The 22,001-nt window shown below is 42.3% G+C and overlaps 1 protein-coding gene across 11 annotated transcripts in view; it reads right to left on the bottom strand.

Annotated features, from left to right (window-relative positions):
* grip2b (glutamate receptor interacting protein 2b) overlaps window positions 1-22,001 on the bottom strand; it is a 448,132-nt gene that overhangs the window by 38,573 nt on the left and 387,558 nt on the right. For all 11 annotated transcript variants that reach the window (XM_074649538.1, XM_074649547.1, XM_074649512.1 and 8 more), the window contains exons 10-12: window positions 13,708-13,863; window positions 13,113-13,265; window positions 11,830-12,016 (exon numbers count right to left, since the gene is read on the bottom strand). In XM_074649538.1, the coding sequence (XP_074505639.1) occupies window positions 11,830-12,016; window positions 13,113-13,265; window positions 13,708-13,863 (496 nt within the window). The remainder of the gene's footprint in view (window positions 1-11,829; window positions 12,017-13,112; window positions 13,266-13,707; window positions 13,864-22,001) is intronic.

The following is a 22,001-nucleotide window of genomic DNA, read 5'->3' as shown; positions in this document are numbered from 1 at the left end:
CCATGCTTTCAACAGTCTGTGAAGAGCTCTTTTTTCCACAAAGGGTTCTTTGGAGGAAATGGGTTCTTAATGGAACCCTTAATCTTACAAAGAACCCTCGAAAAATCCATCCCTCAAATAGTGTTCTTCAGAAGCAAATGGTTCTGAGTAGAATTCCATTCCCTTGGGAAGAACCCTTTTGGAACCCTTATTTCTTATAGTGTACCTCCGCTGCCGGCTCAGCGGCAGAACAACTCTTTCCCCACATTTTGCCTCCATACCTATGGAGCGAGCCAGGGTACATTTTTGGTAATTTGTGGTATAAATGTCAAAGTGATTTTGAACAAGGTTTTCCTTACTTATGGAATGGAACCTCGAAGTTCTGGTTTCATTTTGGCCTTCTAAAAAGAAACACTTTTTGTTTCTGGTTGGACTGTGATTGGTTTTGGGCCTAAAATTTGGGTTCATCATTTAAAACACCGTAGGCTTTTTTTCTCTCGGTGGGGATGATATCCCTGAAGAGTTCTATCAAATAGACCCTGGGAAAGGTAGAGGATTAGTCCAAAGTGCTACAGTCGAGGTTCAATACGAAACCCTCTGAGGTTCTCCAGTCATTTCAGTCTTCAATTCCTCAAAGCAGAGCAAGATGAAGGTTTCCAAAAACATCCTGAAATAAAACACATTTGTGTTGCTATTTCCTGTGCATATTTAGGTATGATTACCAACCGGGTTAAAATGCTCCCAAAGAGGAAAAAAAAACTCAAGTACGTAGGTGTACTAATCGTCAGTATCCCCAAACTGGAATGTTTTGATATTGATGATGCCAGAAGAAACTTTAGACTCCCTGCTGTGTTACATAGCACATTATTTTTAGCTACTGTAGCTTTCAATGTTGTTGGATATTAAAAAATTCTGTTTCCAAAACCTCTACCATTTAGACACTCCCAAAGCTGGCTCCTCACTACATAAATCAGTTCTGCTGTGAAAGTAAAGCACATTATCGCTGACTATTAAAGTCATTAATTATGTAAATAACTTATTACGAAGTATATTACGAAGGAGTCATTCTGTGCATTCAAGCAATTTTGGAAGCCCCTCACACATTATTTAGAAATTTTACTGAATTTCAAATAACACCAGAAAAGAATCACCAGACAAACAAAGGACAGAATACTATTCTTTATGAGGGGCCGTACAAGACAGAATTCATTCTGGCACTTACTCACACACATACATTCTCCTTTCACATACATATATTTTCACTCGCACACCCACATATTTTTATTCTCATATTTATATATTTTAATTTACACGTTCATACATTTTATGCTAATTTTGATATATATTCACTCACACATTCATGAATTTTCATATTTATGTATTTTCACTTACACATTAACACATGTACTCTCATATTCATATATTTAATGCACACATTCATACATCAAATACATTTAATATTATAAATAATATGTGTATGTAAGAAGAACATTTATTTGTGTATGTAAGAAGAAATCGTATGCATGTCTGAAAAAAATATATGTATGTAAGAGAAGAATGTATGTATATGTGAGAGAGAGTTTAGTTGAAACGGAAGGAGTATAGTGGAAATGGGGGGCAGGTCATCTTTCGACAGTTTCCAGCCGTTTCAAGCTGCCTTAAAAGAATTCACAGGAAGTGAGAGGAAAAGTGACTTCCTGTTACATCCCATCTGTAGGCTACTTGTAGTTTTCAGACCACGTTGGTATTTATTTATATTTGTTTGTAAACATATCTGTTTATATCATGTTTATAGCTTATTTTGTATATTGTATTGGTAGAAATTCAATTTTTGTATTCTTATTTTATTCTAACGTTTTTATCTATTCTTTAATTATTATACTGTTTAACTTGCACCAACAAAACCAAAGCAAATTCCTAGTGTATACCTCTTACACCTGGCAATAAACACCATTCTGATTCTGATTCTGATTCTGATATGTGGAAATGTGCGTGTATCTGGCATTGGATTATAACCTTTATTATTTTTATGTCCACCTTGTAAAGCACTTTGTAATGAGCACTCATTTTGATTAGTGCTATATAGATAACCTTCCTTATTATAATTATAATTATTGTTATTATCAACCATACATGATATGTTTGTTAACAGATGTTAGATGCCAATAGGCTCATTCGGGATAAGCCAGGCCTGCGCAGAATCGATCACCGGCAATCGCCGCGCAATGCACGCCGGTTAGATCTATGTCCGACTTGATGCCGACTCGCTCTGACGTCATGCACACGTGGGCAACGATCACCTCACGAGATCAATGCAGCCGCAGTTTTTAGAGCCAGGCGCCGCAGTTGCTCTCCACCGACTGCAAGAACCAGGGCATTATTACCCAAATCTAACCAGCATGCATTGCACGGCGATCGATTCTGCCCAGGCAGAATTAATTTAGAAATAAAAGCCCTCAAGTGTTTTTTCTGTGGACAGAATTCATTCATTTGTTAACACAAGGCTTTTATTCTGAAATATGTGCCAGACAGTGTCCTAGAACATGCAGTGACATGGAGAGCTCCATGAATGAATATAGTACAGAGTTTTAATTGTGGATTATTACTATTATTTACAAATAACCACACGTTTCTTAACCTTTCTCGGTCTACAATAAATATAAATAATATTTATAATGAAATGAAATGGCCATTAAAAGACAAACTCTATGTAGAAAGAAAGAGCTGACAGCAGCAGCTGCAGCAGCAGAAACGCAGCAGATACGCAGCTGAAACGCAGCTGGTGTGAACACCCGACGAGTGAATCACGCAGTCACCATGCCTGCTCCGGAGCAGGTTATGTTCCACATAAGAGATCAACTCGTATAAAAGCACCGCCTTCCGACCAATCACAGCAGAGTGCGTGGATCGTATGGTAATATTACACACATATGAAGAAGTTACAGTCATAATCCAGACTAAAAACAACACAGTTTAAACTGTCAGATGAAGGAAGGACAGCTGGCTGTATGCTGTGGGTGTTTACCGCTTTGAATTATGTTTTTATATTTATTTTTTTTACTTGGTCTTGAGTCCGTTTCACACCGCCGGAGACGGGGACGCAGCTGAAAGAAGGTTGAAATTGTCATATGCGCCGCATACTTGTCAATGGGCATAATGAAGTGTAATCCATTCATCCATAACACATCTAAAAGCTATTTATACACGATTAACTCCACAACCGTCTGCACAACCCTGTGGGAAAGTGCCAAGTTGCCGGACTTTGAAAGAATGCAACCAAAGTGCAGACTTCCTCTTGTTCTCTCTCTGCTCGGTGTGTGTGCCTCACTCAAACTGACACACCGATGGCACACAGAAGAGGAGAGTGAGGGGAGCGAGGAAAACTCACAGCGATGTAATAAACCCGTTGTCTTCCGTCAAATACGGCCACTTTGTATCTGATAGGACTAAGAGGGAATTTGTGTTGGCAAAAGGCTGTTTGTAGACGGCCAGAAGAGTCCCGAACACATCACAATAAGAAGAAAAGAGAAAATCCAGGCAGAGCTCAGGGTCTCTGCAGAAACACCACCACACACTTCTAGTGGGATATAGTGATAGAAGGATTATTGTTGTATCAGTCTATACATTGTTTTTTAGGAAGTTCCTGTGTCTTATATCTTTAAATGAAGTTCACAACTAGACAAACTGCAGTAATAGCATGAACTGCTAACAGACGTCCACATTAAACTGATTTACAATAATGACAACTGCAAGTCATTTTGCAAGCGATGCTAATTATCAGCTAACATTTTTGCTCGCCCACAACTAACTCCGTTTCAAACTTTGCAGCACTATATCATACTATATTCTGCTTACATCATCAACAATTTGATAAAACAAAAATACTCACAAATAACATGACACCATTTTAAATGCACTCAAAAAGAGAGCAGAACCAGCCGCAAGCCTGTGACTAGAACTAATAATGCCTAAAAGCTGTTATGAATGTTACAAACTGGGGCTTCACGGTGGTGCAGTGGTTAGCACCAACGCCGCACAGCAAGAGAGTCACAGGTTCAAACCCGGTTTGGTGTTTGCATGTTCTCCCCGTGTTAGCGTGGGTTTTCTCCGGGTTCTCCGGGTTCCTCTCACAGTCCAAAGACATGCAGGTTGAGTTCATTGTTGACTCTAAATGTCCCGTAAGTGTGACTGTAAGCATCAACGGTTGTCTGTTTCTATGGGTGCATCTCAAAGCTCTTAATTGCATCCACGTTTCCCTCACTTGCATCTTCCAAGGAAACCATGCGAGGACAGAGGAAACAAGGAAATATGTTTTAAGAGAAATGAGACGTCGTTTCCTCTGAAGCGTCACGTGAAGCGAAGTCCGTTTCTGATGACAGCAGCAGCTGATCACAGCTGGATCAGCTGTCAGTCAGCTTTAACAGCTCTTTAGATGGAGTTTATGTCTGAACTGATCTAATACTAATAAAGACACTCAGTTGTTCTCAGTGGCAGAGCAGCAGTGTTTTCTCTCTGTAGCCTGTTATCTGTTTAACAAACACCTGCACATGAGTAACAGCTGCAGTCTGTATTTCTACTGTGGACTGAGTCCTGCTTAGAGGACCAGGAACCATCTCTACTGGATCAATATCTTTATATTATTTATTCATTATTATTATTTTATTGTTGTTTGCTGCTCTCGTGTATCCTCGCTCATGGCTCCTCAGAGATCCCTCCTCGCTCCTCCGTGCAGACCACTAAAAAAACTTCCGGTTCAAGCGAGGATTGAGGAGCGAGGAAACGGACAAATAAGAGACTTGAGATCCGCCCAAAGAGTACAGAACATGCAGCAGGGTTACCTTGGATTTTATGCCTTTCAACTTTGACCTTGCTTTCTGATGACCTGAAAGCACCCCTCGATGGATGAAAAGCTCATTGTCTGTGTCAGAACTGCCATCACCAGGAAGATTATAGCACGTCAGTCAGACGGGCCTGCACACAGTGATGTGAACCTATGTTACGGCTTCCCTCGGCACTGTCCTCAGCGCCCAGTGAGCACAGTTATGTAGAGAACCTTCAGTGATCAAATTAATTATCGGGAAAAAGTGGAGATTCTAACTGCAATAACTTTTTTTTTGTATGTTTTAGGAGTCAAAAGTCATGACTGTGGGGTTTAGAATTAGTGCACTGAACTAAAATAAGAGCCATATTATTCAATGCTACTAAATTATTACAGCAGTTATCCCTTTCTGGCCCGAGGAGACTTCTGACAGGAGAAAATGAAGATGAAGTGATTTGTCTCACTTCAGCTGCCTCGCCTTACTGCTCTTTAGATTTGCAGGGCACTCACCCATTTTCACCTGTCTGTATGTTCCAGACACACATAGACACAGTTGATACATCCTCCATTAAGCCATGAGTGGGTGCCCTGTATTAATACACAGTCAGACATCTTCATTATGATCTACTGAGTATTAAACTCCCTCCCTTTTTACCTGTCTCACTCTCATTCCTCTCATCCTCTCATCTAAATTCCCTCTCATTATTCCTTCCTTTTGCTTTTAATTCATCTCTGTCTTGCAACAACCCAGTTGCCAGACAAAAAAACATTAACAACGAAACTACTTGGTTATGGTTTGAAAAAAGATCACAGTTTGTGTTCAAATAGTAATTTAACAATGTAATGTTACAAAAGTAACAATGTAACTTGCGTAAATAAATAACAACCGCCCTCAGTGGACTTTCTCACGTAACATTAACTTAACAAAAGTAACAAGTTTACAGAACAAACGTTAACTCAACATTTACTTTTGGTTTCACACAGAACACGACCAGCGGTGTCTTGGGTGAACGTTCTGTTTGTTTGACCTATCCACCACATAACTTTCAATATCGTCTGCTCCATATACACTTCGTCGTCCAGAATGCAAAAACATCCACATTAAAAAAAAAAAAAAGTCCACCTTCAACATATCTATGGTTTGCAGAAACATACAATTCCAAAACTTTTTCCGGGCGACTGGGCTGCTTGAAATGTGTTGGAGTGGCGAGTAGTTTTCATAATCCAGTCTTAATCTGCAGTAATTTAACTAGTAATATATCATATCTGTATATAATCTACTGGTTTGATTACTGGTTATGTTTTACTACCTTGTACTGCAGGACTGACACAGTGCAGAGTTTATGCATAGGCTCAAGTCAGGATGAGGATGTGGCTGTGTGTGTAGCATATATACAAAAGTTCCTGTCCCGCGACTCCCACGTTACTGTCTCTCAGCATCCCTGAGCGACTACAAATGAGTGTTTGGCTACAGCAGCAGTTCCTGCTCCGTCACCAAACTCCCTTGAATAATCTTGCACTTAAAGGGACTGTTTGTAAGATTCAGAATTGCTTGTTAACCTTTGTTACACCTGTGGCCGTTAAGTCAATGAAAGTCAGCGTCGGGCAGGCAGAGGAGCAGAGTACAGCAGAGACTCCGGTCCTGGAGACCAAAGCTACGGTCTCCCCCGCGGCCAACACAGTTTAACAGACGGGCTTCACTAGATACAACCAAGAGGTTTTGGTGCTTCACTGTAGTTTGTGTTGGAGTCTTGTCTAAACCAGCGTAGCCACACGCGAGCGCGCATGGGACACCGACCCGGATTGATTTATACGTGTAAGAAGTTACAAACAGTCTCTTTAAGCTGTGTATTGCCACGAGAAATGTTGAGCAGCCTACTCATTGAAGCATTATGTGGAGCCGATTCTTAATTGTTAATGTCTTCATGTAAATTTTGCTTAAAACATTTCAGCTATTTCCAGAAATATCCATCTTCAAACTGCTGTTTGATAATGTTAACTGTACACTGAACCATTTCTTGCGTGACTTTATTTTGTTCTTTGACACCCTTCTTTAAACACAGAATGTCAGACTGTACATAATACGTGGACGTAGTCGCTGTGACGTCTCCTATTGGTTTGTGGACTGCCGTTACCATCTTGATTTTTGGCCGTCACCATGTTGTTTTTTTGCAACCAGAAGTTACACGAAAGGGTGGAGCTAAGTACAACCAAACTCTGAATAAGACATTTTCAGGCGACCAAAATGTTACAATTAACTCTCACGGATGGACAACTCTCAGACCGAACAACGCCGTGGTAGCGACCTGTCAATCACAAGGTGCCCATGCCTTAAAGCATCCCCTGCTTTATGGTCTATTTGACTCTAAATGGGACCATAATTTACTAAATGAACATCATGCTGTATTGAAGAAGACTTGAAACTAGAGATGGAGACCATAAACTCATGTTTACAATGTTTACTGAGGTAATAAATCAAGTGAGAAGTAGGCTCATTTTCTCATAGACTTCTATACAATCTGACTTCTTTTAGCAACCAGAGGAGTCGCCCCCTGCTGGCTGTTAGAAAGAATGCAAATTTAAGGCACTTCCGCATTGGCTTCACTTTTCAGAACCGGAGGAAGCCGCCTGGTTACGATGAGCTCCACCTTGCTTGCAGATGCCTCACAGCTGCCACCTGGTGGTTTTTGGTGTACACAGCAACTACTGGCAGTTAGAAATACAATGCAAATGATCCGAGGAAGGGTTAAATCATCTTGAAAACGTTTCACTTCTCATCCAAGAAGCTTCAGTTCTGTCTGAATGGTAGGGGAACCCAGGAGTTTAACCTCTGTGGGGTTGTTAGCAGGAATATAGAAACCACTCAGTACAATGGTGCTCCTCTAGAGGTGTGACCACTGTAGTTATGGGCCGTTAGAGTCAGCTGATACCAGGTGTGAATGACTGTCCGATGACGTCAGGTGTGAATGGTTGTTTAATCTCCTGGACTGGGATGCCAGGACAGCATTGTAGGTGGACGATAGGTGATGCCTTAGGCCTCGTCCTCTGTTGAGTGATGGCTTCTCTACTTTGGCGTAGATGGCCTCTTTCACGCCTCTTTCATACCACCTGTCCTCCCTGTCCAAAAAATGCACGTTATTGTCCTCAAAAGAGTGTCCCTTGTCTTTCAGATGTGGATAGACTGCTGAATCTAAACCTGAGGAGTTGGCCCGTCTGTGTTTAGTGGTTGTTTGGTTTCACTCCTCACTGCATTGGATTGCATACACCAGGTTACTCTGCTTGTGTTTGGGGGTGCGGTCTTTAGGGTGGACCAGTTTCTGTCTGAGGGTGTTGCTGGGCTTGAAACACATAGGGATGTGGTGTTTGTTAAAAATACTCCCGAGTTTCTCAGACACTCCAGACACAGAGAGGATGACAATGTTGTTGCGTCTGTCCTCCTTTTCTTCATCACCCGTGGTACTGGTGTTCTTTCTGGATTTTGTGGCTGTTTTCACAGAGGTCCAGTTTGGATATCCACAAGCTTTAAGTGCACTTTTCAGGTGTTTTCGCTCCTTTTCATGAGCCTGTGCACTTGTTGGTATGTTATCTGCCCGATGGTGGAGGGTTCTGATAACTCCAAGCTTGTGTTCCAGTGGATGATGGGAGTCGAAGAGTAAGTACTGGTCCGTGTGTGTGGGTTTCCTGTAAACTCCTATGTGGAGGCTTCTGTTTTCCTCAAAATGAACTTCACAGTCCAGGAAGGCCAAGCTGTTGTCTTTGACGTCCTCCCGTGTGAACTTGATGTTGCTGTCCACAGAGTTGATATGTTCCGTGAACACTTCCACTTCCTGCGTTTTGATGGTGACCCATGTGTCATCCACATATCTGAACCAGTTCCTTGGTGTTGTTCCCCTGAAGGAGTTCAGGGCTCTGTTTTCCATCTCTTCCATGTAAAAGTTGGCCACTATAGGTGAAACATAGCACAGCCATATTTCTGCCTGTAGAACCCCCGATTGTACTGGAAATATGTGATGTTCAGGCAAAGGTCCAGAAGTTGGCAGATCTGGTCAGGGCTGAGGTTGGTTCGTCTGTTTAAAATGTTATCCTGCAGCAGGCGTTTCTTCACAGTTTCTACTGTGTCCCTGGTGGGGATGCATGTGAAAAGTGATGTGACGTCACAGGACACCATGGTCTCCTGTGTGTCTAATTGTAGACCTCGAACCTTGTTAGTGAATACCATGGAGTTTTGGATGTGGTGAGGAGTGTTGCCAACCAACGAAGCTAGGATGGTAGCTACATGTTTGGCAATATTGTATGTCACTGAGTTGATGCTGCCTATGATAGGTCTAAGGGGAGCTCCTTCCTTATGAATCTTGGGGAGCCCATACATGCATGGGATGGCTTCCCGGGTGATGGTTTCATCCTTTTTAAGCCGTTGTAGACACTCTATGGCCTTCTTCTTATAACTACTGGTGGGGTCTTTCTTCAGTGACTCGTATGTGTTGGTGTCACTGAGAAGAGTGGAGACTTTGGCATGATAGTCCGCTGTGTGTCCACGAAGGGTAGCTTCAGTAGTTCTAAGAAGAAGGAGTGTCTACAACGGCTTGAAAAGGATGAAACCATCACCCGGGAACAAATTTAAAAATGTAAATACTAAATGACATTTATGGAAAAACTTCACTAAGCACTAACGCGGAATAATTACAGGTTAAAATCTTAAAGGAAGACGCCCTCACTGGTTACCGCTGGACACGACTTGTGGTTTTTTAAACATGATAAATTGTGGTAAGTGTAATTCAGGGTGGTGTGAAAGGATTTATTTGGATTCATTCTGTCAAGCAGGAAGGAAAGTACTTATCGATTCCTCCAGCACGGGCGAGGGGAAGCTAACTAATTAGAGTTGTTAGCGTGGGCACTAATGGAGAAAGGAGTGTGGCCTCAGGGTGCAGAAACACACCCAGCACTTAGAGAAGCTGTTAATACAACGGGAACATCAATCACTACACACACACACACACACACACACACACAGTGCAGACACAATTCACAAAGAGAGACTTAAATGAAGTTGTGAACACATATGCATGAATTAAAATGCAACAAATGATGGATTGTGAACACACACACTCACACACACACACACACACACACACACACACACACACACACACACACTTGCAAGTCAATATTTGGTAAACCCCACCCACCAAGGATACGCTTAAAAATGTTCATACACCCACACATCACACAGAGCCAAGCAGAGCTGTTAATACAACGGCAACATCAGTCTTACACACCCACAAGCACTAACACTGACATACACACAGGACAGCTAAGTAAAGCTGCTAATGCAGCATTATAGTTAACACATGTCTGCACACACAAAGCTAGTTTCGCTGTACTTTGACAGTTTGCTTAATCCCACAATACAAACATTCTGTTACAACCCTTCCAAATGTTACTACACTGTAGCACCATGTAGTACACTACAGGACATTCATTGGTAAAAAAGTAACTACGTACATGTATTCAAGCAGGCTATGTACATCGGTGATTTTGACATATTCGTAATCTCAACTAAGAACACATTGTTTCAGACCTGCTTTCAGTTTCAGTCTTTCCATTTTGTAAGTCTTTATACTTTTACTTTAGAGAATGTATCTGAGTGTCGAAAGTTAACTTTGCTGTATAAAGAACATTTAAAATGAAAAAAATTGCCTGATAAAATATGATGCGTACTATTGAATTTGAATCCAACAATATATTAAAAACACGTACAGTATAGTACAGTATAGTACGATGGAGTATTAGGGCCACATTGAGGAAAAAAAAATCTATCTAGGAATTCAAGAATAAAGTCAGAGGTTTACGAGAAAAAAAGTCGTACTATTATGAGAATAATGTCTGAAGTTTACGAGAAAAAAAATCATAGTATTATGAGAATTTAGTCATAAGTTTAAGATAAAAAAGTTGTAATATTATGAGAATAAAGTCATAATAATATCAAGTAGTAATTGTAGGTGTTATTTTAGAGGGGAAATAGAGCAGCGTGTGTGAAAATGAGGAGCGTGGATTATCTTGTGAAGTTATACTTTAGTTTACATTTCACAAATAATAAAATACTTCATCTTTTGGCACATCAGCACCACATTATGTATCTGTATATATGGTACTGTATCAGGACCTTGAAAAGATTGTGCAAGAAACTGCATTTATTCCGAAGAAAGAAGCACACGGACCTGCTGGGGAAACTGACTCATTTGTGGAGGTGGAATTACTTTTTTTCTCGTAAAGTTATGACTTTATTCTCGTAATATTACGACTTTTTTTTCTTGAAATATTGACTTTATTCTTATTAAATTACGACTTTTTTTCTCGTTATATTATGACTGTATTCTCAAAATCTCAGATGTTTTTTTCCCCCTCAAAGTGGCCCTGATACTCCGTCGTAGTATAGTAACTCTTCAGTTATAACTTTTACAATTTTAACCTTATATATATCTGTGTGTACGATTTGGCGGCATCTAGCGGTGAGGTTGCATATTGTTACCAACTGAAACTTCTCCCGTGTGCCAAGTCTGTAGGAGAACTACAGTGGCCGACGGGAAAACGTGAAAAACGTGAATGGCCCGATCTAGGATCAGTGTTGTGTTAGTTCATTCTGGGCTACTGTAGAAACATGTGAAGAGAGGACCCGCTTCCTATGTAGATACAAAAGGCTCATTCTAAGCTGATGAAAACACAACAATTATTATTTTCAGGTGATTATACACTGATGAAAACCTACTTATTAATATTATATTCCATTTCTGCCAATAGATCCCCTAACTGCTACACACTATTCCTTTAAGTGTGGTAGATCTTGATCTTGATCAAGTAAAGCAGGCAGTTTGTTATTGAGGAAGTGAAGTGATGTTTGATGTTGTCAGTCTAACTTTAAACCCATTAGTGTGTAGAAGAGGATATACATCACAGAGCAGTCACACAGGTAAAGAACATAAAGATGGCACATGCACATTTTTTCAGGTGTTAATGTGTGTATGTGTGCTCACCTCTCTGCCGAGCTGTCGGGCTCTATGAACCGGATAAGCGGGGGTGCGGACAGTGTTTCAGTGGCGAATATTCCTCCCTGCAGCTGGACACCGAAGCCGTTGAGTGGGTCACCTGTTAGGACGATCTCACTGGTCTCTACGTGAACCACCTGACCACCCGGTCCCACTGAACTGGACGCCAGGGACACTAAACACACACAGACATCAAATGACACCATAGTACCGACAGAGAGACATGTGCACTGTTACAATTAAGGATTGGGTTAGGGTTCTGCCTGAAGGGCTGAGGTTCTCCCCAGAACCATCTGCTTCTGAAGAACCCTTTCTGAAGAAAGGGTTCTTCAAGGGTTCTTTGTAACACTATGTGTTCCAGTAAGAAGCGGTTTTATCCAAAGAACCCTTTTTGAAGAAAGGGCTCTTCAAGGGTTCTTTGTAACACTATGTGTTCCATTAAGAAGCGGTTTTATCCAAAGAACCCTTTTTGGAAGAAAGAGTTCTTCAAGGATTGCTGAAAGCATGGGTCCTTCCAACCCCCAAAAACTGGGATTATGAACCATGATTATTATGGGTTGTACTTGATGCGCCACGTCAGCCTTGCTTCTGAAATTATAGTTCAAGCCTTCTCTCTGGACCCTTGGTTTAGACAACAAAGAGTCATCTTAATTATACTTTAGAACTGGCGGAATTGAAATCCACTGCACCACTGAAATAGTAAAGGCTGCAGTAGAACTAGTTTCATGAAATCTCCGCCCCAAAAAAACATGATGGGTAAACATGAGTGTTGTGGGATGCACTGGACCACATCAGCCCGGCCCTTTGAGGAGCCTTTTAAAGCCTAAGGCTTAAAGTAAAACTACAGTTAGGGTATTGAAGGTTCTATGGGTAGTCCCCTAAATCTCCACCCCCCAAAAAATTATGACTGTGACCCCCTGGGTGGGTTTTAGATGAAACCCTTGGAATATAAAAGAGTTTTTGGTAGAGCACCTCTAGGTGGGTTCTCTTGTATCTCTCTTAGAAGGTCAAAAGGTTCTGGATAGAACATCCAGAGAGGGTTCTGGTTAGCATCATTACACCATAGAAGGATTGTCATTCGAACTTCTTATAGGGGGTTCTGGGTGGAACCTTTCACATATGGTTCTAGGTAGAACCCTCTGAAAGGGTTCCAGGTGGAACCTTTATAAAACGTTCAATCAGGAACCTAAACAGGTCCTCCTGTAAGGACAAGCCAGAGAACCCTATATGGTTCCAGTTAGCCCCTTTAATTCTAAGAGTGTGGAGCTTACGGGAGCTTTTGTGCTCTTTCTTTCTCTGCCGTCGTTTGAGCAGCGAGTTCCGTGGACTCATGGGAACCGTAGGCCTGGGCAGGGTGTTGGAGCTCTGGCTACTGGGGCCCGATGTAGTCGTAGAGCCGGGAGAGAAACTGGCAGATACCAGAGCTGCAAGAAGGGAGAGAGAAAAGAACATGGCTCTACCTGAAATAGCAAATGAGTTGTCCTTCTACCTGTTCAGTGTGCTGAAACAGCCTGAAGGATTTCAGCCCATTATTTCAATATCATGTAAAGCAGTTAATACAGTATTGTTCAGCGGCCATTAGGGATGTGAGTCTACCACTAACCTATACCTGGTATAGTCTAGTCTTGGTAAAACTGGCAAGGCGGATCATCTTCACCTTTGGCATGGTGTAAGTATGTGTCTTTAGATGAGAACCAACATTTGCCGGAAGTCCTCTGTTTCCCAAAGTAGCATCAGAATGTAAGAACTTGTCACATTGTCAATCCATCTCCATTATTATATATGTTTTTAAGACATCCTGCTGCAAGATTCACAGTCTGAAGTATGACGGACAAGTTTGTGATGTCATTGTGTCTGTGTTCTTACACTTGCAGTAGTCAAGGCTGTTGATGGTGTTATTATTTGCTGCGGTCCACGACTTGTTGAGGGTGGCGCTCGTGTTGCAGAGGGTGGAGTTTAAAGGGTGACAGTAGTTCACACAGGGGTCCCAGGAGTGGGGGTGGTCTGACTTCTGAACCTTCACTGGAACACACAAAAATGATTTTGTTACTTGTGGGGACAATGTTTTGACTTTGACTTTTGACATTAATTGTGTAGAATCTTACCGTAATCCTTGGGGTGTGTTAACAGGTCTAGATTTGACCTTAGCATGTCTAACAGCAATGGTTATTTCAACTTTAAAGGTGCTCTGTGTTTTTTTGTTTGTAGAAAAGAAAATGTATTTTTTTGCGCCAAAACATGGCGTGAATCCTTGATGTCTACCAAACATGTTGAATGCATTCCCTACCTGATAAAGCACCTACAGAGCCACATTTTGAAGTATGAATATTTTAAATCCCACATTGTTTACATCCATGTTCTCCTTCATCTTTGGCACATTGCTATGTGGTGACCTTGCTGCCACAAACTTCTGATCAGTGGAATAGTTTGAAACCTGTGTTAATCATAACATGTTCATTTATGAGCTTTACTCCATACACTGCATATAAGAAGTGGACGTAGTCACCGTGACATCATCCGTTGGTTTGTGGACTGCCGTTTTGAAACCTCAATCTCGCATCTTAGTATTTGTCCGTCGCCGACTTGGTTTTTTTGCAACCAAAAGTGACAAGAGAGGGTGGAGCAAAGTACAACCGAACGCGGAAAAAGGCATTTTCAGGCAAAGAAAAAAGGTTATAATTAACTTTCATGAACTGAAAACATACTGTGAAAGGTTATAGTTCCATTAGCCATGAATTGCCTTGTCCAGGGCAGCAGGCTCCATCACGTGGTACTACACAGACCGCCTGGCCCCTATTCACAATTTTTAGAAGAATTTATCTCAGATATTATTACTCATTCCGATGAGGTCATAATTATTGGTGATTTCAATATTCACCTGAACAAGGCTGATGATCCTCTATGTAAAGCCTTTTTGGGCCTCCTCGATACTTTTGGTTTCACTCAGTCTGTACATGAACCCACTCATTCCAGTGGTAACACCCTTGATCTGATACTGTCACCTGGAATAGATGTTACTGCCGTGACTGTCTCTCCCTGTTACCTGTGGTTCTGGCTCCTTTCACTACAGCGACAGGACCTGTCGAGAACTGTACTAGTGACTGAAACACAGCCCTTTCTAATCTTCTGGATTCATTCGCACCTCTTACTACTAAAACCAGACGGTCACAGAGGTCTACACCGTGGTGTAATGATGAAACACGTGCTCTTAAACAGGCCTGCAGGAGATCAGAACGCAAATCAAAACTGGAAGTAAACTTCTTATCATGGCATGAGTGTGTCTTAATTTACAAGCGTGCTCTGTCCGCTGCCAAAAACAGCCTATTTCTCTCCAATAATCAGTAACGATAAACAATGTGTGTGGGATGCACTGGACCACATCAGCACTAATATATACACCACAAATGTGGCGTCTCTGGGCTTGCTCTCGCATGGTTACAATCTTATCTATCTGAAATACGGCGTACCTCAGGGCTCTGTTCTTGGCCCTCTCCTCTTCTCCCTATACACCACACCTCTTGGCCGAATTATACGTAGTTATGATGACACACAGCTGTATATGCCGATAAAAGCGGAGGATCGATCACAAATTATCAAATTAGAGGCCTGCCTGTCTGTGGTGAAAAACTGGATGTCAAGTAATTTCTTGCTCCTAAATTGAGATAAGACTGAGATGCTGGTCATTGGCCCTGCTCGACATAGACATCAGTTTGATCAGGTAACAGTAACTCTAGATAACTGTGTCATATCGCAGAGTTCAACAGTTAAGAATCCTCATTACACTGGCTCCCGATCCATGTCAGATCAGACTTTAAAGTGCTTCTGATGACCTATAAAATTGTAAATGGGCACACCCCTTCCTACTTGTCTGATCTACTTAAACCTTATACTCCAACCAGGACTCTCTGCTCTCAGAATACAGGGCTCCTGTCTGTCCCCAGAGTGAAAAAGAAGTCAGCAGGCCAAAGGGCCTTTTCTTATCGAGCCCCTTCTCTCTGGAATAACCTCCCTGTAGACATCAGACTGTCTGACTCTGTGGAGGTCTTTAAATCCAAACTCAAAACCCATCTATTGCCCTAACTTTCAATTAGTTAGCTGGTGGGTCGGTCTCAGTCTCAATGTATTCAGCCTAATAGTCCTGCAGACGAGAACATTATTAATGTTAAGCCACTGCCTCTCAATAACCCTCTGTTGTTTATCTGCCACAAGCACTGCTCTCTCTCTCTCTCTCTCTCTCTCTCTCTCTCTCTCTCTCTCTCTCTCTCTCTCTCTCTCTCTCTCTCTCTCTCTCTCTCTCTCTCTCTCTCTCTCTCTCTCTCTCTCTCTCTCTCTCTCTCTCTCTCTCTCTCTCTCTCTCTCTCTCTACTCAGGCTTCTCTGTGCTGGACCATCAGCTGTTCTGTGACGTCTCTCTGCATCTCCTCTCTGGTGGTGCCTCATTCCACATGACAGACCTGGACCTCCATCCTCCAGGAGATTTAGCCTCTCTGACAACTTAGCTCAGTCCAAGAGGGCTTATTAGCATGGGTAACATACGTTTATGTTACTAAGCAACTGTGAATTAAAAACAAAAATATGGTCCTCTCTCTAGGTTCCATGGTGGAGAGGAGGCCGTGCTGCTCTGGCTCTATCCATTCGGCGGGGAGATGAAGTCGTGTTGCTCTGGCTCTATCTATCTGGTGTGGAGAGGAGGTTGTGCTGCTAAGGCTCTATCTGGTTGGCGTGGAGAGGAGGTTGTGTTGCTCTGGCTCTATCCATTCGGCAGGGAGAGGAGGTAATTTTGCTCCGGCTCTATCTATCTAGTGTGGAGAGGAGGTTGTGTTGCTCTGGCTCTATCTATCTGGCGTTGAGAGGAGGTTGTGTTGCTCTGGCTCTACCTATCTGGCGTGGAGAGGAGGTGGTGTTGCTCTGGCTCTACCTATCTGGCGTGGAGAGGAGGTTGTGTTGCTCTGCCTCTACCTATCTGGCTTGGAGAGGAGGTTGTGTTGCTCTGCCTCTACCTATCTGGCGTGGAGAGGAGGTTGTGTTGCTCTGGCTCTACCTTCCTATCCTCCTGGATCCACCTTCTCACATACAGTATGTTTCACATTATATGTATTATTTGTTTGTCATATGGATTGTCTGTGATGTATTTTCATGATGTTGTTACTCTGTACACACAGCATTTATTACACGTCCGTCCATCCTGGAAGGGGGATCCCTCCTCTGTTGCTCTTCCTTATCCGATGAGAGGGTCGTATTGTAAAGGACAGAGGGTGGCGTATCCTGTACAGACTCTAAAGCATGGCCTGCTTTATCATCTATTTGACTCTAAATGGGACCATCATTTACTAAATGAACATCATGCTGTATTGAAGAAGACTTGAAACTAGCGATTGAGACCATAAACTCATGTTTACAATGTTTACTGAGGTAATAAATCAAGAGAGAAATGTCTCATAGTCTTCTATACAATCAGACTTATTATTGCAACCAGAGGATGGATGGTAAATGGACTTGCATTTATACACATCCTTTCTAGTCTTCCGACCACTCAAAGCTCTTTACACTACATGTCAGCATTCACCCATTCACACACACATTCATACACTGATGGCAGAGGCTGCTAAGGTGCCAACTTTGCCCATCAGGATCTAATCTAAATACTCATTCACACACCGATGGCTATGCCTTCGGGAGCAATTTGGGATTAAGTGTCTTGCTCAAGGACACATCGACATGTGACCCGGAGCAGCCGGGGATCGAACCACCGACCTTCCGATTGGTGGACGACCTGCTCTACCTCTGAGCCACAGCCGCGAGAGGAGTCTCCCCCTGCTGGCTGGTTAAGGTAGCTCCCTGCTCTACCTGTGTTTTCTTACAATTTGACAGAGCTAGGTAAGCTATCTCCCCGTGTTTACAGTCTTTGTGGTAAGTTAGCCGATTTCCGGTAGTAGCTTCATATTTACTGTACAGACATGAGTGGTGTCAATTTCCTTCACTTTACAACTTTTCTTTTAAATGGAATAATGTGATCATATCTCTGCCTTCTACTACCAAGGAAAGGGATGGCTCTGAATTGGCTCCGTATCTGCTTTCACATGGTTCCGTTCCATCTCTGCTAATAAAACACCTGACCTCATTACAATTGGAGTACTAATAAGCCTCAGAGCTTTCCAGATTGTTCAGCGCTTTACCATTTGTAGCAACTGAAGTCAATAAAGTAGCTAAAAATGCATCTGTACATTATCAGAGGCCACTTCTTCAGGTCGTGCCACCGCCCCTCAGTAGCAGAAGGCAGAGGTCTGATCATATTATTTATGGTTTGACAGGCTGTGTTACCACCAAGATCTCGAAGAAAAGGGTAGACACCTGTAGCATAGCACAAACTCTTGCAGATGCCGGTTCAGTGAAAGGACTATCTGGATATCAAACTTATCATGGAGCTAGGAACAATACAACTGCAGGTATTTTCCAAAAATACCAATCTGTAATGCTTTAGCATATCATATGGAATAATTTCATTCTATTGTCAGGTAATAAAACCAACAACACCGTGGCTACAAAATGCAAACCTGACTGCCATCTGTTAAAATGTCACTGTTCCTCAGATGTTGGGGAGAACCTCTTCTGGGGAAACTCCCACTGAGAGCATCAGCATACAATCAAGGCTAAAGTCTGACAACCTACATGGCCTCATGTGTAATTCCTTACCACACGCACTTACACACGTTGACAAAATTGTTGGTACCCTTCCGTTAAAGAAAGAAAAACCCACAATGGTCACTGAAATAACTTGAAACTGACAAAAGTAATAATAAATAAATAAAGATTTACTGAAAATTAACTAATGAAAATCAGACATTGTTTTTGAATTGTGGTTCAACAGAATCATTTTAAAAAACAAACTAATGAAACTGACCTGGACAAAAATGATGGTACCCCTAGAAAAGATGTAAAATAATGTGACCATAGGGACATATTAAACTAAGGTGTGTCCTGTAAATAGCATCACAGGTATCTTCAAACTTGTAATCAGTCAGTCTGCCTATTTAAAGGGTGAAAAGAAGTCACTGTGCTGTTTGGAATCATGGTGTGTACCACACTGAACATGGACCACAGAAAGCTAAGGAGAGAGTTGTCTCAGGAGATTAGAAAGAACATTATAGACCTTCATGTTAAAGGTAAAGGCTATAAGACCATCTCCAAGCAGCTTGATGTTCCTGTGACTACAGCTGCACATATTATTCAGAAGTTTAAGGTCCATGGGACTGTAGCCAACCTCCCTGGACGTGGCCGCAAGAGGAAAATTGATGACAAATTGAAGAGACGGATAAAACGAATGGTAACCAAAGAGCCCAGAACAACTTCCAAAGAGATTAGAGGTGAACTCCAAGGTCAAGGTACATCAGTGTCAGATTGCACCATCCGTCACTGTTTGAGCCAAAGTAGACTTAATGGAAGACAACCGAGGAGGACACCAAATCATAAAAAAGCGAGACTGGAATTTGCCAAAATGCATATTGACAAGCCACAAAGCTTCTGGGAGAATGTCCTTTGGACAGATGAGACAAAACTGGAGCTTTTTGGCAAGTCACATCAGCTCTATGTTCACAGACGAAGAGATGAAGCATCCAAAGAAAAGAACACTGTACCTAATGTGAAACATGGAGGAGGCTCGGTTATGTTATGGGGCTGCTTTGTTGCATCTGGCACAGGGTGTCTTGAATCTGTGCAGGGTACAATGAAATCTCAAGACTATCAAGGCATTCTGGAGCGAAATGTGCTGCCCAGTGTCAGAAAGCTTGGTCTCAGTCGCAGGTCATGGGTCCTCCAACAGGATAATGACCCAAAACACAGCTAAAAACACCCAAGAATGGCTAAGAACAAAACATTGGACTATTCTGAAGTGGCCTTCTATGAGCCCGGATCTAAATCCTATTGAACATCTGTGGAAGGAGCTGAAACATGCATTCGGAGAAGGCACCCTTCAAACCTGAGACAGCTGGAGCAGTTTGCTCACGAGGAGTGGGCCAAAATACCTGTCGACAGGTGCAGAAGTCTCATTGAGAGTTACAGAAATCACTTGATTGCAGTGATTGCTTCAAAAGGTTGTGCAACAAAATATTAAGTTAAGGGTACCATCATTTTTGTCTAGGCCAGTTTCATTAGTTTGTTTTTTTAAATGATTCTGCTGAACCACAATTCAAAAACAATGTCTGATTTTCATTAGTTAATTTTCAGTGAATTTTTATTTATTATTACTTTTGTCAGCTTCAAGTTATTTCAGTGACCATTGTGGGTTTTTCTTTCTTTAACGGAAGGGTACCAACAATTTTGTCCACGTCTGTATCTCAACTCTGAAGTTGATCCTAAGCTGCCCTGTGCTGCCACATCCATCCAGCAGAGCTTTTGTTTCCTTGACATGCGAGTCAGCTCATCTAAAGCGCTCGGTTGGCGAGAGGTCTGTTGGGCGGCCTCGGTGAAATCTGAAAAACGTGGTAACGTTTTTCCTGTCTAATCCTTCCTGAGTAAAATATAAAGTCATTACGTGCAGCGGAACACACAGATAGATGCACACAGACAGGCAAAAAAAGACACTGCACATATACACTTATGCTCACTTACACACCTTCCATACATACTGTCAGAGAAGATGCACACGAGGTGAAGCGAATAGTGCATACACACACACACACACACACACACACACACACACACACACACACGCACACACGCACACACACACACACACGTATGTCCAGACTCACCAACACTAATCTTTGCTACAGGAACACACACTGAAACGCAATCAAAGTCACACACACATATACACACACACGCACGCACACACATACACACACACACAGAACTGTAAAACCTTTAATCAGAGTGTCTATTAATAAAGCAATGGCAGGCTGGCCGCAAGGTCTCCAGCAAGGCCATCAGTATCCTAATGAGCTGTACTCACTTCCTAACACACACACAAACACACACACCCACACGCACACATATACACACACACACACACACACACACACACGCATATACACACATACAATAATGATTAGAAGAGGAAAGAATGAATTTTGCTTCGTAGAGACAAATGAAGGAGATGCTAGATGATATGACGACCTTTCCAGTGTGTTTGTGTGTGTGTGTGTGTGTGTGTGTGTGTGCGTGGTCGGTTAAAGGGTAACTTTGGTATTTTTCAACCTGAACCCTATTTTCACATGTTTTTGTGTCTAACTGACTAATAGGGACAACAATTCCTGAAGCTGGTCCAGTATTGAGGGAGAGTGCTGTAGACGGCAGCCGCTAAACGGGCCGTGATGTAAATGCTCGGGGAAAGTCCTCGTCATCAATGTACCTCCACTAAAGCTTTGTCTATACTCGCGCGAGACACCGTGGCGCGGGCCTCCGTAGATGGCGGGTCCACTACGAGCATTTATTTATTTATTTACGTGTTTATGCTCAGCACGTTGTTCGTTGCAATATGCTCCCAAACACCAGAGGGTGTAGAAACTAAATATTCTGTGGATGAGCAAGAAGTCAACGAGCGGTACCGGAAGGGAAAGTAGGTTGCCTGGCAACAGTAGTGAACACAAAACACCGACATACGTACCGCCAAACATTGCATTTGTGTACTGTAATTATTACTGTTGCTTACCTCCAAGTCTAAATGATTCCCTGTCTGTCGGTGCTTCCCCTCGGGTCGCCGCTCTGTACATGACTGTTTTTAGTTTTTACAAAACCATCTCTCAGATTCTTTCACAGCCTACAGTGTTGTCTGTTTCTTTCAAAGTATTTAATGTCTGTGACTGTCCCTGTGGTCATGTGACTGTACCTGTGGTCATGTGACTGTCCCTGTGGTCTATCAATGAACGGTTGTAGAGATGACTGTACAGGCCAACCTGCTCGGCCAGTCGTCCCTCGAGGGCATCCACGTTGAAACGAAAAGTACAGCGCACACAGTCAGTGCTTAGTTGCACAAATTCAGAAGCGCGCGACAAACCACCGCGACAACTTGCGGAGCCTTCGCGCCATCACGTGAAAGCTGCGATGACGAAATTTTCTGGCGTACCTCACGCCGGCTTCACTACCACGATCATAAAGCGAGCTTTAGAGTGCTTGTTTTTGCCACTGACAGGCTCATATTATTATAAGTATCTGACAACATTA

Source organism: Sebastes fasciatus, chromosome 1 (genome assembly GCF_043250625.1).
Source record: "Sebastes fasciatus isolate fSebFas1 chromosome 1, fSebFas1.pri, whole genome shotgun sequence".
Taxonomy (NCBI): Eukaryota; Metazoa; Chordata; class Actinopteri; order Perciformes; family Sebastidae; genus Sebastes; species Sebastes fasciatus.
Note: the sequence above shows the minus strand (reverse complement) of the source record. Positions and strands in the feature narration are given on the sequence as shown.